The 15997-nt window shown below is 46.6% G+C and overlaps 1 protein-coding gene across 4 annotated transcripts in view; it reads left to right on the top strand.

Moving 5' to 3' along the window:
- The window catches only part of PAMR1 (peptidase domain containing associated with muscle regeneration 1), a 150134-nt gene that overhangs the window by 110233 nt on the left and 23904 nt on the right, over positions 1 to 15997 (top strand). For all 4 annotated transcript variants that reach the window (XM_032413903.1, XM_032413902.1, XM_032413901.1 and 1 more), the window contains 3 exons: positions 4668 to 4782; positions 8949 to 9166; positions 11545 to 11652. In XM_032413903.1, coding sequence (XP_032269794.1) covers positions 4668 to 4782; positions 8949 to 9166; positions 11545 to 11652 — 441 coding nt within the window. The remainder of the gene's footprint in view (positions 1 to 4667; positions 4783 to 8948; positions 9167 to 11544; positions 11653 to 15997) is intronic.

Genomic DNA, 15997 nt, shown 5'->3' with positions numbered 1-15997 from the left:
CAGTGGGTCAGAACATGGGATGTCCGCCATGAGTCTTGTACCAAAATAGTGTCTCAGATCCAGACAAGACTCAAGAGAAATAACACCATTAGTTACCGTTTATTGAGCATTTTATGTATCTGGTACTGTGCTAATTGCTTTACATAAATATCTATCTCATTTAATCCTTACAAGAAAAAAGAAAACAGCAACATGGTGGAAGGTACTAGTATTATTCTCATTTCCAGTGAGGAAGCCTGGGTCTAGAGAATCTGGAGAACTTGTCTGGGGTCACACAGCTAGTAAAAGGCTGAATGGCAGTGTGGACCCAGCCTGGCTTCACGAACTGCCCCTTAATCATTGTGAGTCCTGCTTCCAAGTCATCTCTGAAGGAGGGAAGGAAATGCAAATGTCTCTATGTCTGAATGCTTGCTTTCTTTAGTCCTTCCCCCTCACCACCCCTAAGAGGAAAGTTTAAAAAAAAAACAAAACCCAACCACGTCTCTAAAGTGTGTTGTGTCTGTCTCTTGCTCTTCCCTCCCCATCCCCCATGCTGGAGATAGCGAGACTTTTGTCTGAATGCTGGGGTGTTCATTTTTGTTGGGAACCTTCCAGCTCTCTTGCCAGTTTAGAAATTAATGGAGATTTCCCTTCAGCTCTGCAGAAGCAGGGTCTGTCTAGCTGCCTCTCCTATGTTGGCTTGTAGTAACAGAGAAGGGTCGGGGGGTGGTAGGGCTGGAGATGAGTCCAGGATTTGAGAGCCCAGGGGAGAGTCTGGCTTCCCTGGCAAAACCCCCTACACACATATACACACACACGCCCCACTTCCCCCGCAGCAAGACATTGTCAGGGAATCTGAGCACGTTTCTGGGCCCATTGCCTGCTCTGGTCTTTCAGACTCAGGACCACCTGCTTGGTTGGCCACCAGTACTTCCTTGGCGGGGACACTCAGCTGTGTTCACTGTTCTGTCCTAGACAGAGAGGTGCACTTAGTCTGCCCTGCACCCGGACCCGCCAGCTCCCCGAGAAGAGACAAGAGTGGACAGGGAGCTGAAGGAGCCCCTTGACGTGGGAAGGGAGTAGGGCTCCTTCCTTCTCTTCCTGGTGCCTTATACCCTTCCCCCGAGCACATTTCTGAGAAGTGGCCTCTTTGTGTCTGGTTGGTTGGAACTTGTCCACCATCTTGGGGCCAATTCTTCCCTTCCCCACCTAGAGTGAGAAGGAAAACATCGTGAAGAACTGAGCTGTGGCATGTGATTTGGAATCCTGGCTACTTCTGAAGGACAGCCCCGGAACAAGGGGTCTAGCATCTCACATGGCCAGGGGCCAGCACCTGGATGGGAATGGTGGCCCTAACCTCTCCAGAGGCCGCATGAGATCCTGGGTCTGGCTAAAGCCTGAATGGTCCTGCCAAGGGGACCTGACAGGGATGGGCACCAGCTCCCCCAGGACATGAGGAGAGGTCCAGTTTCCCTACTGTCTGAGACCAGTTTCCATTTGCAGGGAAGCAGACTGGCAGCATTTGCTGCTGGTTCTAACTTGGGGTCCCTGCAGGAGGTTTGCAGTGGGAGCTGGGATTTAACACCTTGCAGGCTGGGAAGCTGCCAGTCCCCAAAGGGTGGAGGCTGTGCAGGAAGATTTCTTTTTTTGTCTCTCACACCCAAAGATCACTTCCGTAGCCAGCAGATGGGCGGATGAGGGCGATGGCGTGTGAGGTGTGCAGGAAGAAGGAACGTGCACTTCAGAAAATGGGACCGGGAGGGGGAAGGCGGGGAGATTCAATGTATCTCTCCGGTGGGGTGGAAGAATCCTGCTGCTTCAAAATGGTATGGGACAGGGCTGGATCAGTAAGCCCCCAAGACAGTTGAGTGTACCAGCCAAGACCCAGCATTGGTACTGGACGGATCCAAGTTCAAATCCCTGCTCTGCCTTCAACCAGCAAGAGTTAACATTTACTGATGTCTCTGCTAAGGGCTTTCCACCCATAATCTGATTCAGGCCTCACAAAATCATATGAAGTAGGTGTCAGCTTTATTCCCATTTGACTCAGGTTTCCTGTGGTTCCGAGAGAGGAAGTAACTTGCCCAAAGCACACAGCCGGTGAAGATAAAGCTGAGTCTCAAACCAAGGGCAGTGGGCTCTGAAGTCTCCATTCCTTTTTTTTTTTTTTTTTTTTTAAGATTTTATTTATTTATTTGACAGAGAGAGACACAGTGTGAGAGAGAACACAAGCAGGGGGAGTGGGAGAGGGAGAAGCAGGCTTCTGCTGAACAGGGAGCCTGATGTGGGGCTCGATCCCAGGACCCTGGGATCATGACCTGAGCCGAAGGCAGGACACTTAACGACTGAGCCACCCAGGCACCCCTGAAGTCTCCATTCTTAACCAGTGCTTTACAGCTAAAACAGTCACTTACAGTCTTGACCTCCTGGCCATCTGGCCTTGAGGAAGTCACTAAATTCTTACATCCTTAGTGTTCCATCTCTGGGAAATGGGGAGATGAACGTTGTTCTCCTAGTTTTCTCATGAGCATTAAATGAGAGGACGTTTGTAAATCTTTCAGCCAGTGCCTGGCCTGGCTGATAATATCATCATTCATTCATTCAACAGCTATTTACTGAGCACCTGCTACATGCCAGGTTCCATTTTGGTGTACAAGCTAGAAAAGGTCCCAGCTCCTCTAAAGAGAGTAAGCAAATAAGCTAGATAATTTCAATTAGTGATATGTGTTATGGAGAAAAGAAAAAATAGAGTAAGGACAGTTACTATAGAGACACAGAGGTCCACTGTAGCTGGGTGGTCAAGGGAGGCCTCTTTGAAGAAAGGGCAGTTGAACTTAATTCCCAAAGAAAGGAGATGTGGAAGAAGTCAAACCTTCCAGGCTAAGGGAACAGCAAGGGTAAGGCCCTGAGTTGGGAACAGAAAGGAGGCCGGTGTGGCTGGGGCTGTGTGAGGAGGCAGATGAGCGGGCGTGGGCCTGGGCCCTCAGTGAGGCAGAGCCATGGACGTTATAGGAAGGTGTTTGCATAGTGGGAAGCCTTTGGAGGGTTGAATCGAGAGAGTAATGTGATCTGATTTATTTATTTAAGAGGTGGCTTTGGCTGCTGTGTGGAGAATTAAATACTGGGGAAATGGATTGCAGAGAGGGATGGCAGAGCGAGGCCAAGCAAGACAAGAAACCCCGGTGGAAAGTGGTGGATGGTGCTTCCCATTGGCAGACCAGGACAGCAGCAATAAAAATCCAAATGAAGACAGGACTTGCGCAACCAACCCACCAGTGGTTTCCACAAAAGTAACAAGCCTCAGACCTCACAGCTTGTCAAAAGCGGAGTTTGAGCTCTTTTCCTAACGTTGTAGAAAGATCACCACCATCATCCGGCTATGGGGCAGTAGCAACTGATGTTAATACTTTTCTTTTAAACAATGAGAATTTATACTTTTGGGGGGTTACTGACTATAACTGCGTATCTAAACTTTATGAGGTCAAACTGGATTTCTGTAAGCTTTTTCTGTGGAGGAGCAGATAGTAAATATTTTCGTGGGCCCTGCTGTCTCCTGTCAGAACCGTTCAACTCTGCCTCTGTAGCTGGAAAGCAACCATAGAAAAGGCATTAAGAATGTGCATGGCTCTGTTCCAATAAAACATTATGCACAACAACAGGCAGTGAGCCACATTCAGCCAAAGGATTATAGTTTGGCAGTTCTGGTAGGAGATATCATTTATTTATATGACCCAGATAATTTTTTTTCTATAAAACCAATTTGAGACATTTCCCCCCAAACCCTTTTGTAAAACTAGGATGGATCTTACACACCTGTGCTTATCTTAACACTAGGAAATATGATGTAAGTTAATGATGACTCAGTCCAGTGGTTTTCTTGATGATTCTTTGGAGGTAACTCGGGGAAACCAAGGTGATAGCAAGGGAAGAGGGCTTTGGACCCCCACACCTCAAGCAGGAGAACTTCTTGGGTGCATGTTTTTTTGATTGGTGGCATTCAAAAGAATTTGTTTGGAAAAAAGGGGTTGGGAGCTAGGGGAAAAAACCCCAGAAAACCAGTAATCCAGTCCAAATGGTTGGAGATCATTTCCCTTTTTGGTGTCATGTGTCAGGGACACATTTATTACATAATTACATATAGAACAAATTGACACAAATTTTCTAACTGGATGGAAAGGGGTCAGGAAAGAGTTGCTTTGGGGTCATATTTGTGGGGTAGAGGACCTTTAGGGCACACAGACCAGGGCTCTTATGCAGGTTGAGGCTTCAGACAAAGACCGCAGTGTCTACTTCCAAAGCCTTTTAGGGCGGAGTCAGCAGGTTGGCATATGGCAGTCTTGGAGAGGCAGGATGATAGAGTGGCTTGGACTTTCAATTCAGACACAGGTTTGAATCTCTGCTCCGTTGTCACTTAGTGGCTAGACAAGCTATTTCTTTAACTCTCTTGTTATGCATTTTCCCAGCTGGAAAACTGGAATGATATTACTTCCCTTTTTTTTCAAGCTGTTGGGAGGATTAAGTGAATTAACCTATGCAAATTGCCTAGCATATTGCCAGGTGCTTGAGAAAGTAATTTCCTTCTCCACTCTGTTCTCAGGGGTGTGGGGTGAGTTCAAAGGCTCTTTGAGACCTTCTACCGTCTCTTTCCTTTTGACTCCCATTTCCATGCCCCAATCTTCTCTTCCCAGGATGTGGCCAGGTTCTGCGAGCCTCCAAGGGTCAGATTTTGTTGGAGAGCTACCCTCTAAATGCTCATTGCGAATGGACCATTCATGCCAAGCCTGGGTTCATCATCCAGCTAAGGTAAGGGGCTTGGGTCAGAATTAGGGAGTTTGGGGTTATAAGGAAACACAGTAAGAGGACTGAGGGCCCTGGATCCTAGTGACCACAGGCTAACCATCAGCAGTTTATTCTTAAAAGCAGGTAATGTGGGTGCCTGGGTGGTACGGTTGGTGAAAGTGTCTAACTTTTGGTTTTGGCTCAGGTCCGATCTCAGGGTCGTGAGATCGAGCCCTGCCGTTGGGGTCCCTGCTTGGCACAGAGTCTGCTTGAGTTTCTCTCTCTCCCTCTCTCTGTGCCCCTCCCCTGCATGTGCTCGTGCACTCGCACTCATGCATTCGTGCTCTCTCTCTCTCTCTCTCAAATAAATGGATATATCTTTAAAAAAAAAAAAGCAGGAAATGTACACTGAGTCCCCCCTTTTTTTTTTGACCTCTTGGCGATTCCATGGGAAAACTATAGCCAATTATATATTTGTCATTCACTGCCCTACAATGGGGGGGAGGGTGGGCTTAGGTAATTTTGACCCAAGGTTAATACCAACAAAGCAAAATACTGATAGCAATCTATCCACCCACAAATCTTTACCAAGTCTTCCTATTCACCCAGTGACTGGGTTCTACAGGAGGAAAGGGAAGAAATAAAAGGCACAGATCCAATCTTCAAGGAATTTATACTCCAGATTGGGGTGTATGCTCATCAGCTCCTTTCACTAATGTTCTCAGAAAACAACTACCACCCCATAACAAATAAACCAATTTTCTCCCTGGTGTGGAAGATAAGCCATTTCTTCTTATGGAGCTTTGGGGTCCTCACAAATATTTAATTTATGTCATAGTACAAAGTACAGACCCAGTTTTATTGTAACTCTCGATAAACAACACAAGAGAGTCCTGTTCTGTGAGAACTGTTCACTGCTGCATCTTAGTGCCAGGAACAGCCGAAATGTCATCATGCTGAGATGTTTGATGGTGCAGTACACACCATAGGAGCTTGATAGATATTTGTTGCATGAATAAATGTTGAAAGAACTTCTCCCTGTCTCCAGTATATCTCCTCTCTCCTGGCAAATACCTCTCCTTTTCCTCTCTAGGGAAGCGGTGTGGCCCACTCACCTCTGGGATTTCTAGGGACATTGTCCACTTAGTTCTTTCCTTTCTGCCCGGTAAGCAGGTTGGCAGTGATGGAAATCTCTAATCTTCGAGGGCACAGGTTTTCAATAAGTATTTTCTGGATGGATTAATGGAGGTTTCCACATTCCAGTTGGCTCCTCAGATGGCTCTCTGTCCTCCAGGAGGGGCAACATATGGCACTCTGCCTTGGAAGGATCCAGTAAAACAGGTCCCCTTCTCAATTCTCCTCACAAAAGCTGGCCCTCAGTGGCTGATCTCCTCATTCCTTGAGGATCTGGGGTTGGGAGTGAGGCTCATTAATTGGACTTTTCTAGAAGGAGGTTAACATAAGGAACACCTGATGGGCCACACCATTCTGCTTAAGGGGCTTCAGGTGGTGTCTGCCAGGGATGATAAGGGCAGGTGTTAAATGCCACATATTATTTCAGCACCTTAGGGACCAGGCCAGTGGTCCCCTTAGGGGCTTCTGAGGAGCTTTTCCAAGATCCAGGATGCAAAGGAAATCTCTCCCAAAACAAAAATCCAAAATGGTGGAGTGATTGGACAAGCACAACACATGCCTAGGAGAGGCCCCTAGGGAGGCTTGGAAATATATAGATTTCTTTTCCTCCAGTCAAACCAGGACCTGCTGGCCAGTTATAATAATAATAATAACAGAAACACTAATGCACATGTACAATGTTCAGACCAAAACGTGAGTGGTCATTCCTGGTGCCCCCCCTTCTATCTATCTCCCACAAAATCTATCTTCTTACGTGTAAAATAATCTCAAGCACATCCACTTCTGACTCTGATGCCACTACTCTCCTTTTACCACCATCATCTCTCACCTTGACTCTCTCATGGCCTCCTAACTGGCTTCCATGTTTCCACTCTTGCCAGTTCTGCTGTCTTCTCTCCTCTGTGACAAGAGTGATCCTTTAAAATCCTAAATCCAGTCATGATTCTGTTGTTGAAACCTTCTGTTCATTCCTGTCAGGCTTGGAATAAAATCCAGACCCCCTCACCATGCAGGATCTGGCTCCTGCTTTCCTGGCTGACCTCAGTTCATACCACTCTCCCCTTTACACTCCATTTTGCAGCATCCCTGATCTTCTTTCAGGTCTTCAAATACGCCAAACTCATTCCTGCTTCAGGGCCTTTGCACTTAACAGAGCCCCCTGCCTGGACCTCTCTTCCTCATGACCTTCACATGGCTGGCTCTATTTCATCATGTAAGTGTCTGCCCAGATATCAAGTTCACAGAGAGGTCTTCCTTGACCACGTTGTATAAAAACCTTATCCTCTCCAGTCATTTTTTATGCTCTTATCTGGTTTATTTTCTTCACAGCACTTAATACTCTATGAAATTACCTTGTCTTCTGGTTTCCTTGCTTATTGTTCATCCCCCAGATCAGAACTCCTTCCTGTTAGGGCTGGCACTACTTGGGTGGATCGAGTTGGGTCACTGCTGTGCTTTCAGCACCTAGAACAGCGCCCACCACAGAGCAGGCCTGCCGTGGATCTATGTTAAGTACATGAACAAACGAAGGTACAGATATAAATACAACTTGCAATATCTCATATTTTGGTTTCAGGAGAAAGCTGTGGTCTCTGTTGGGTGGTGGCCTTGTCCCCGCTCCTTCCCTTTTCAGACAGAGATACTAACATCCAGAGAAAGGACGGACCTGTCAGAGCCCAGAGTGAGCAAGCAGTGGCATCTGGATGAGAAGTCAGGTCCTTAGATGTTAGACCACATTTCACGAAGCATGATTAATGCGACTTATACTCCCTTACAAAAAGGTTTTGTGATAAATGTTTTGTAAAATACTAGTTAAAAGGTTTCTTTTTAGGAAGACCTTTAAGTGTATTCAAAATATATTGATTGTCACTATGGTCTAGTGTTTAATCCTGGCACTTGAACTTTTTACCCAAAGTGGTAGAAATAGGCCTCCGTCCCAGCATTTCAGGTGGCAGTTGTGAGCTCTTCTGTCTATTCCCTAATTCTTCTCCAAAACATGAGGGAGAAGATACAGATGTACATTCTGTGACCTTGACACCCAGGCATTCCCTTTGAAATTATCTGAAAAGTGGCTTTTCCTCTCTTTGTCTGGGATGGGCTGCCTCCTATCCTGTCCCTTGGAATTGAATGCTGGGGGTCATCTTCTGCTTTTTGGATCTGATGTATTCACGTATTTCCAAACCCAAGACCCTTCTAGGCAATCACAGATTTATCAGATCTCCCCTAGTTCTGAAATTCTGATACAGTGCTACCTTTTCTACTCTTTAGGGCAAGAATTAGTGCTACCCAGAAGATCATTGCCTTCTCATCCTTCCATCAAACAGAGGAATGTGCAGAGATTTTGTTCTTTTATTGAGTTTTGCAAGACAATATGTCCTTTTTCCATCCTCCAATTGTAAAATTTTACTGTTGTATCCATTCAGCCATCTATTCACCAGTATTTGCTTGGCATCTCTGTATGCCAGGCACTGTGCTAGGCCCTATGCAAACAATGGTGGAAGAAGACAGATGTTCTCTCCTACACTCAAGAAATTTACCTAGTGAAGGAGATAGGCATGTACGCATGTGCCTGCAGACACACACACACACACACACACACACACACACACTCTCTCTCTCTCTCTCTCACAAAATCAAGAAGATAAAGAAGATAAATTAAATTTATATACCCATTATGAAGAGAACAGGGGGTGTCCTTTAGAAAGAGTTGTCAAGGAAACCTCTTTGAGGAGAGAATATTTCAGGTGAGGCCCGAGGATAGGAAGGAGCCAGCCATGCCGCTTGGGAGGAAAGTGCCCCTGGAAGAGAGGCCAGCATGTGCAGAGATGCTCTGAAGGAATAGGGACTCCCTCCGCCTGGGCACGCAAGCACACAGGTACCCCTCGGCTAAAAGAAATTCTTCTGACCTCACATTGTCCAGGACCCTTTTTCTGTCAGATCAGACCAGTGGCACCGCTCTTCCGAGACCTGTTCATCATCTGGCCTTGAACTTGCTCAGGGATCGCACGAGGGTCCGGGGCCCACCTGTTGCCTGCTGTCCCCCTCTCTACCCACAGGTTCGTCATGCTGAGCCTGGAGTTTGACTACATGTGCCAGTATGACTATGTGGAGATCCGTGATGGGGACAGCAGCAGCGACCAGATCATCAAGCGCTTCTGCGGCAATGAGCGGCCAGCTCCCATCCGGAGCACGGACTCTTCACTCCATATCCTCTTCCATTCAGATGGCTCCAAGAATTTCGATGGCTTCCATGCCATCTTTGAGGAGATCACAGGTAACGGCCACGGAGACAAATGTAGCATTTTATGGCTGTACTCCTGGCAGACCTCTCCTTTCTGTGCTCCTCCCCTTCTCCCTGCTCAGCCTGATTAAAACCCGCTGAGCTGGGTTCTTGGAAGCAACCTGCACATTGAGAAGGAAGAAAGAGATGGCAAGGTATATTTCAGAAATGTTCACCAAAAGCGTAGCTATGATGGATGCCCTTGTATAGATGCTGGAGCAGAGGGAGGCCGAGCCCTTTGCCCAAGGTCACAAAGCAGTTGGTTCTACGGCTCACCTCCAGGGGGCCTCTAATGGTTAAGAGCATTAGCTTTGGAGCTCTGGCAGACGAAGCCGTGTGACCTGGGGTAAATTCTCCTACTTCTCTGGGCCTCAGTTTCCTAATCAGTGAATAAGGAAAAAAGCATAGATCCTGCTCCACTAAGGAGGTTCTGGGAGATGAAACAGATGAACTTAGCACTGTGTCTGGTACATAGGACGCACTCAGTAGCTGCCCAACCACAGGTGTGCCCTGGGCCTCCTTCTGGCATCTGCAAAATAGGCATTAAAAGAGTTTCACTCAGTGGTAAATGCCACTTACTTTGTGAGTAACTCTAAGCCTGACTTGAACTCTTGCCCTGTTCATATCGGGAAGTAGGATGGGACCAAAATGAGCAAAATGCGCAATCCTAGGGAAGGACCCTCAACTCTTGCTGTTCTGAGATTGGACTGCATCCGGCTTTCCAAACCAAGCTCAGGCTTCAAGTTCTGTTTTTTTAAAAATACTCAAGTAAGCATTGTAGTGGCATTTTGATCGCTATGGCTTCCTATGGAAGGTATGATACAAAAGCCTCAGGAAAGGTGGTGGTGGCGGCGGGGGTGGGAGGTCATCCTTCTGCAGCCTTGTCCTTTCGGCAAGATTGGCACACACACTCCCCCCCCGCCCACCTGCCCTTCCCTTAGACTGTCTCACGGGAGCTCTCCACAGTTATTGCTCATCTGTGTGCCCGCTCCCTTCCGAGGATGTGGGGGCCTGGGGGTTCTGGAGGCTGGGTTGCTGTGCTGTGGTGTGGTCAGCCTGTGGCTGGTCCTTGCCCTTGGGAATATAGGGCCAGCCAAGGCTGGGTAGGGTCACACTTGAGACAGGTGTGGGGGTCTTCTGGCAGTCAGCAGGGCTGGCTGTCAGGGAAGCCCGGGAGAAGCAGCAGTGGCTCACCAGCCCGTGACCCTGGGACTAAGGGAAGGACCAGGAGGGCCTCTTCCTCCTCGGAAGGGGTTCCTTGACCCCCACCGGAGAACTCTGGGAAATGCTGGTCTGCGTTGTCAAGTAGATAGCAGCCTTCCGGTTCCCCAGTTTGTGTGCTTGTACTCAGGTCAGGCTAAGGTCAGCTCCTCCACACCTGCCCATCCAATCCCAGCCCTCAGGGTTTGTATCCCATTCATTGTCCTCCGCTAAACCTTTTCTCTTATTCCAGTGGGTTGTGACTTTGCCCCCGTTGGAGCGTCTTAGGACACTTTCTGCTCTTTCCTAACACCAAATCTATTATGCTTCAGGCGATAGTCCTTGTATATTTTTTGTCCGAAAGCTCTGATTTGGTAAGCAGAATGTCCGACTCCGGTGCCTCATGCAGGATGAGCACTCAGTACGGGCTTGTGGACCTGGGCCCGGCGGTGTATTTCCATATCAGGGTAAATGAATGTGGGGTTAGTGGTTAGCACGCAGACCACTGTTTCCCAAAGTTGTTCTCTGTAGAAAAATAGTCTTCTGTAAAGACGCAGGCTCTGAGGTCAGATGAGCTTGGGAAAGGCCAGGCATTAATGTGCGTTCTGAGAAATATGCAGTGCAAATTATGATGTGGAACATTCTGAGAAGTTCTGCAGTAAAGAAATCTGGTTAATTATCATTTAATAACACATTTAACACATCAACATCTCGAGGGACTAATGTTTACGGAATGCATGTTGGGAAATTCTCAAGTACATTTTCAACGGTGTCATGACGATCTTCCAGTTCGTTTCCCTCCATACCCAGGATGCTTTCTTGAAAAAAGATGATCAAAAGTTCCCACAGGCTGCCTCCCTCCCTTGGAGTCCCTATAGGAGGGGTAAAGGCATGCTTCTGCCCTAATCATGTGGCATACCTCTTTGTGTTGGCTTTAGGCTCTTCAGACCATAGGAGCATACTTATGGAGCCTTTGAAAATATCACATAACAACAGATACGTACCTGTTTTAGGCATTCTCAAACAATGGTTGCAGGAATCCAGTAAAAAAAGTAAAAGTATTGCAAGAAGAAGACTTTAAGAGGCAAGCAAGACTCTGATCAAGGCTCCAGGCTTGAAGAGATTGCCTCACCGTGCAGTGACACTGAGGGAAATTGCCTTTTCTCTTACAGCATGTTCCTCTTCTCCCTGTTTCCATGATGGCACTTGCCTCCTTGACAAAACCGGATCTTACAAATGCGCCTGCCTGGCAGGCTACACCGGGCAGCGCTGTGAAAATCGTGAGTATGCCTCTGGAGTGGGAGTTAGGGTGTCCGTGGGGCTGGCATGGAGAGGGCTCTGGGAACTTGTGAAGTCTGTTGTTTCTTGATGTTTAGGATGGTCTGTCCAGGGTGGCACGCAATATGGACAATCCCATCGAGTGGTTTTCGGGGCTGGGCAGCCTCTGAGTCAGGATATCTGGAACCACCCAGGTCTTCCCGTTGACATTTCCAGACCTCCTCACCTGCTGCAAGTACCCCTCAAAAAGATAAGCCTTCGATGGCCTCAGATAATATCCAGAGCTCAAAACCACGGAAGAAGGGCCAACAGTAGGAAGCTGCCATCATAGAGCCTCCTGTGGCTCTCAGTCTGAACTCCCTGTCCGTGGTAAGATCTGAATTTTGGAGTTCTGCTCCAGGTAGCATTCACAGACTCCAGGATGTTGTTGTATGGTCTGAAGCCTTTGGCAAGGAGGAACTCAACACCGTGACCAGAAGTCATTTCTCAGGGGTCTCTGGTAACCAAGGCTTGTGTGTGACATGTGTCCTAACAGAGATTTGAGACCGGAAACAGGTGTCATGAACTACAGCTATCAGCACGGAATGAGATGTACAGAAGAACGAGAAGATTCAGAATTTGGGGGAAAGGCAAAGGAGGACAGATAAGAGCCTAGGTAGGGTTTCTGCCCAGCAGATCCTGAGTGGCGAGTGTGGGTGCAGGTGATGTATTAGGACATGGTCCCAGAGAAGCTGGCAAGGGAGTGGGGAAGCTGGGCTGGGAAGGCAGGGAAGCCAAGCAAAGGTGTGATTTCAGGCAAAATCCAGCCTCAATGGAATCTGGCATGTGAATTACATCTCTGGGTGGGTCCTGACTTTATAGCAAGGCAGCTGGGCTTTCATGGCCCCCCTGCAATCAGCCATTGGCCAGGCGCTGCCCTGGGCAAGTAGGAGAACATGCCTGATTTTCTATGCATGTGGGCCGAGTGGTTCCAGTAGCCCTTGAATAGTCCAAGAGATCTCAGGTGCAGGCCAATAGGAGCAAAACAATGTAGACTGGGGGATGGGGAAGGCAAGGGGCCCACAGAAGCGGTGAAAAGGCATCTGAGGGCAGATCACGAGCAGCATCTGCTACAACCACTTGTAACTATCAGGCGTAGGTACTTTGGGGTCATCCTATAACGAGCCCTGGTCTGATAGCATTCTATAAGGTTCATCCATTTTTCAATCAATTTCATGAGTTTTCCTTGTAAACAAGGCAGACGGAAGCCACAGTGTCAACAGTGAGCTCTCGAGTGTGACACAGCATTCTGCTGAAAGCTTCCCTTGCTTTGGCTTAGCACAGGTGACCTCAGCGTGGTTATGCTGGATGCTTAGAAAAAGATGTTCTGCTTCATGGTTCCCGTCTTGTTTGAACCTGGTGTATTGTGTGCGAGGCAGAGAAGAGAAATGCTGCTTTTTCTTTGTTTTAAAAATGTGTGTATAGAGTGAATCTGGAATCTTAACAATGGCAAATCCTGAGCTTTACCTTTTAAATTCAGAGGGAGAAAAAAGAGGGGGGGGGGAAGCTTAATTTCTTGATGAACTAACTAATTGCACAATAACTAGAGCTTTGAAAAACAAGGTGAAATTGGAGAGAAGTAAAATATCACCAAATAAGCCAAAATGCTTTAAGAAGCTGGGTCAAATCAGGGCAGGGGTAGGGATGGGGGTTCGGGGGGGGAGAGAAATTGATCAAAAGTTGTGACTAGGATATTAATGAGTTGCTTACAAGCCAAACATGGACTTTTCAGCATTGTCATTCTATCTAGAAAACAAAGCAAAACAAAACAAATATATATAATGAAAAAGAATGTAAAATGTGTCATTATGAATTGATTCATAACTTGAGTCACGAACTGTCTCAAATCACTTCTGGTCTCAGAACACCAGCATAGACGGACAAGAAAATTCTCTCTAGCCACTTTTTAAAACGTCATTCAAAACCCCAAATTTCCTTAGTATCTTGTTGTTGTAACTAGGTGAAAGTATTGGTGGTGGATATCTGATACATCATTTGTTGGCATTCATGTGGGGGACCAAATGTTTTATTATTTTTTGTAAGATTTAGATTTGTTTTTTCTTCTAGGAAATTCAGCAGGAGTTCCAACTAACTCAATGAGGGAAGCATTACAAAAATTGGCTGTGACAGTTTACCTTGTCATTTCCGAACAAACCTTAGTGGTTTTCTAGAGTAGCCTATTAGCTAGAAAAACAAAAAGGGGGGAAAAAAGATTTACTTTATTGTTTTCCTCATGAGTATACCACTGAACTGGAAAAATATCCCTGGAGGAAATTGCTTCAAAATGAACAAGAAGCTCAAGTATTCTGGGATTCTCTAAACCTTGAAATGCCCAAATTGAACTAGGCATTTGTTTTACAAAATCGCTTTAAAAGCACCAAATCAAATATGAATGAGAATTCCATCTTTTATTTAAGTTGCACCAAATCTGACGAGGGGAAACCACTTCATAGATGCTGCTTTAGTGGTCTGTCCTCCCTAAGTCTTTGTGAGAATGTGGATGGATGTTTCTTTTAGCAGATAAAGGATTTGAAGCAGAGGGCACAAGGCACTGATCTCCATCAACTTCAAAATTCGAGGCTAGAATTCCACAGTTCCCATATTATTCAGTTTCCCAGACGCAGTTCTCGACAGATGAACAATTGATAAGCTCTGGTCATGTCATCGTGTCCTATTGTCCCATTATCTAGTCCTCTCAAAGGACTTTCCTTCCCAGGTAAAATCTGCCTGTCACTCTTTTCCAAAGAGAATCCCGATTCCCTGTCTCTTGATTTAAGCTATTCTCATTCTTTTCTTGGTATATATTTAAGAATGTGAGTGGGACTGGAATAGAAATAGATTTTCTGCTTACTTACAGAAGAAAGATATACTTGTAAAAATAATCAAATTGTCCAGCAGTGTATCAAATAAAAAGAGAATATTATTTTCCCTGACCCATGCTGGTTCCCAGTGGAATCACTGTTACTGTGGGCCTTCTGGACTTTTTTCCTATGATGTGCAAACCTAAGTTGTTGATAAATCAGTATTTTTTAAAATATTTATTTATTTGACAGAGAGACAGCGAGAGAGGGAACACAAGCAGGGGGAGTGGGAGAGGGAGAAGCAGGCTTCCTGCTGAGCAGGGAGCCCTATGTGGGGTTTGATTCCAGGACTCCGGGATCATGACCTGAGCTGAAGGCAGACGCTTAATGACTGAGCCACCCAGGCACCCCGATAAATCAGTATTTTAAACCAGTGATTCTCAGTTGAGGGTGATTTTGGCCCCCACTCCCGCCCTCAGGGGCCTTTGGAAACATCTGGAAACATTGTTAATTGTCCTAATTGCAGGGGGGAGGCTGTCAGTGGCATCTAGTGGGTGGAGGCCCGAGATGCTGCTCAACATTGTGCAAGGCACCAGGCAGACTCAGACCAGAGAGTGATCTGGCCCAACTGTCAGCCATGCCCAAGTTGAGAAACCCTGTTTCAGACAAAAGTGGATTAAAGTATACATGCAGTTTTTTAACTTGTGGTTTTCAGTGCCTGCATCATGGACGTTTTCCCCAGGCCAGCTCATGTTGGTTTACCTCATTAAAAACAAGTGATTTTCTTAGTATTCCCTTGTAGGGATGTATATACCATCATATATGTTCATCTAATCCCTTAAGATGGACTTGATACCATACTTAATTTATTATTATAAAGAGGGCAGAGATGAATATCCTAACACCGATTTTTTGATTCATATGTTAGAGGTACTTTCGTAAGAGAAATTCCTAGATGTTGAACTGGTAGGTCAAAGCATCCTAGATTTAAACTTTGGAGAGGTGTTGCCAAAATGGTCCCCGAAATGTTTCACCAGTTTACAAGATGAGCCGTTATAATCACCAGTCCTCAAAATAAGTATCAGAACTCACATTTGAGAGACGAGGGTCTCTTCTTGTCAAATTGAAAATGGATTTATTTTCCGTTTTCCGAGGAAAGGTCTGGCTCCCGGACTTCCTGGGGTAGCAAAGGAAGAGGAAGAAGCGACCCACACAGGTTGGGCTCTTTCAGTCGTCAAGAGGCTGAAGGTCCCCGTGCAGTCCGTATTGCCGCTACCCCAGATCTCTCCTCCTGCTGTTTCCTAAGGAGGAGCAACTTTCCCCTGCTCCCAGGTGACCTCCTCTGAGAGCAAAACATGGGGGGTGGCCCCCTCCTCAGCTCTGGGGTCAAGCTTGCCTCCTGCCAGCACCCTCAGTGGCCCCAACCTCCCTGGGCCACTGTGTAAGAAACCACGAGTCCCCCCCCCCACTTTTTTTCCTCCTCTGAAGTTTCCTGTTTCTTTGTATG

Source organism: Phoca vitulina, unplaced genomic scaffold, assembly GCF_004348235.1.
Source record: "Phoca vitulina isolate PV1807 unplaced genomic scaffold, GSC_HSeal_1.0 scaffold16, whole genome shotgun sequence".
Taxonomy (NCBI): domain Eukaryota; kingdom Metazoa; phylum Chordata; class Mammalia; order Carnivora; family Phocidae; genus Phoca; species Phoca vitulina.
This window is presented reverse-complemented; position numbering and strand designations above follow the sequence as displayed.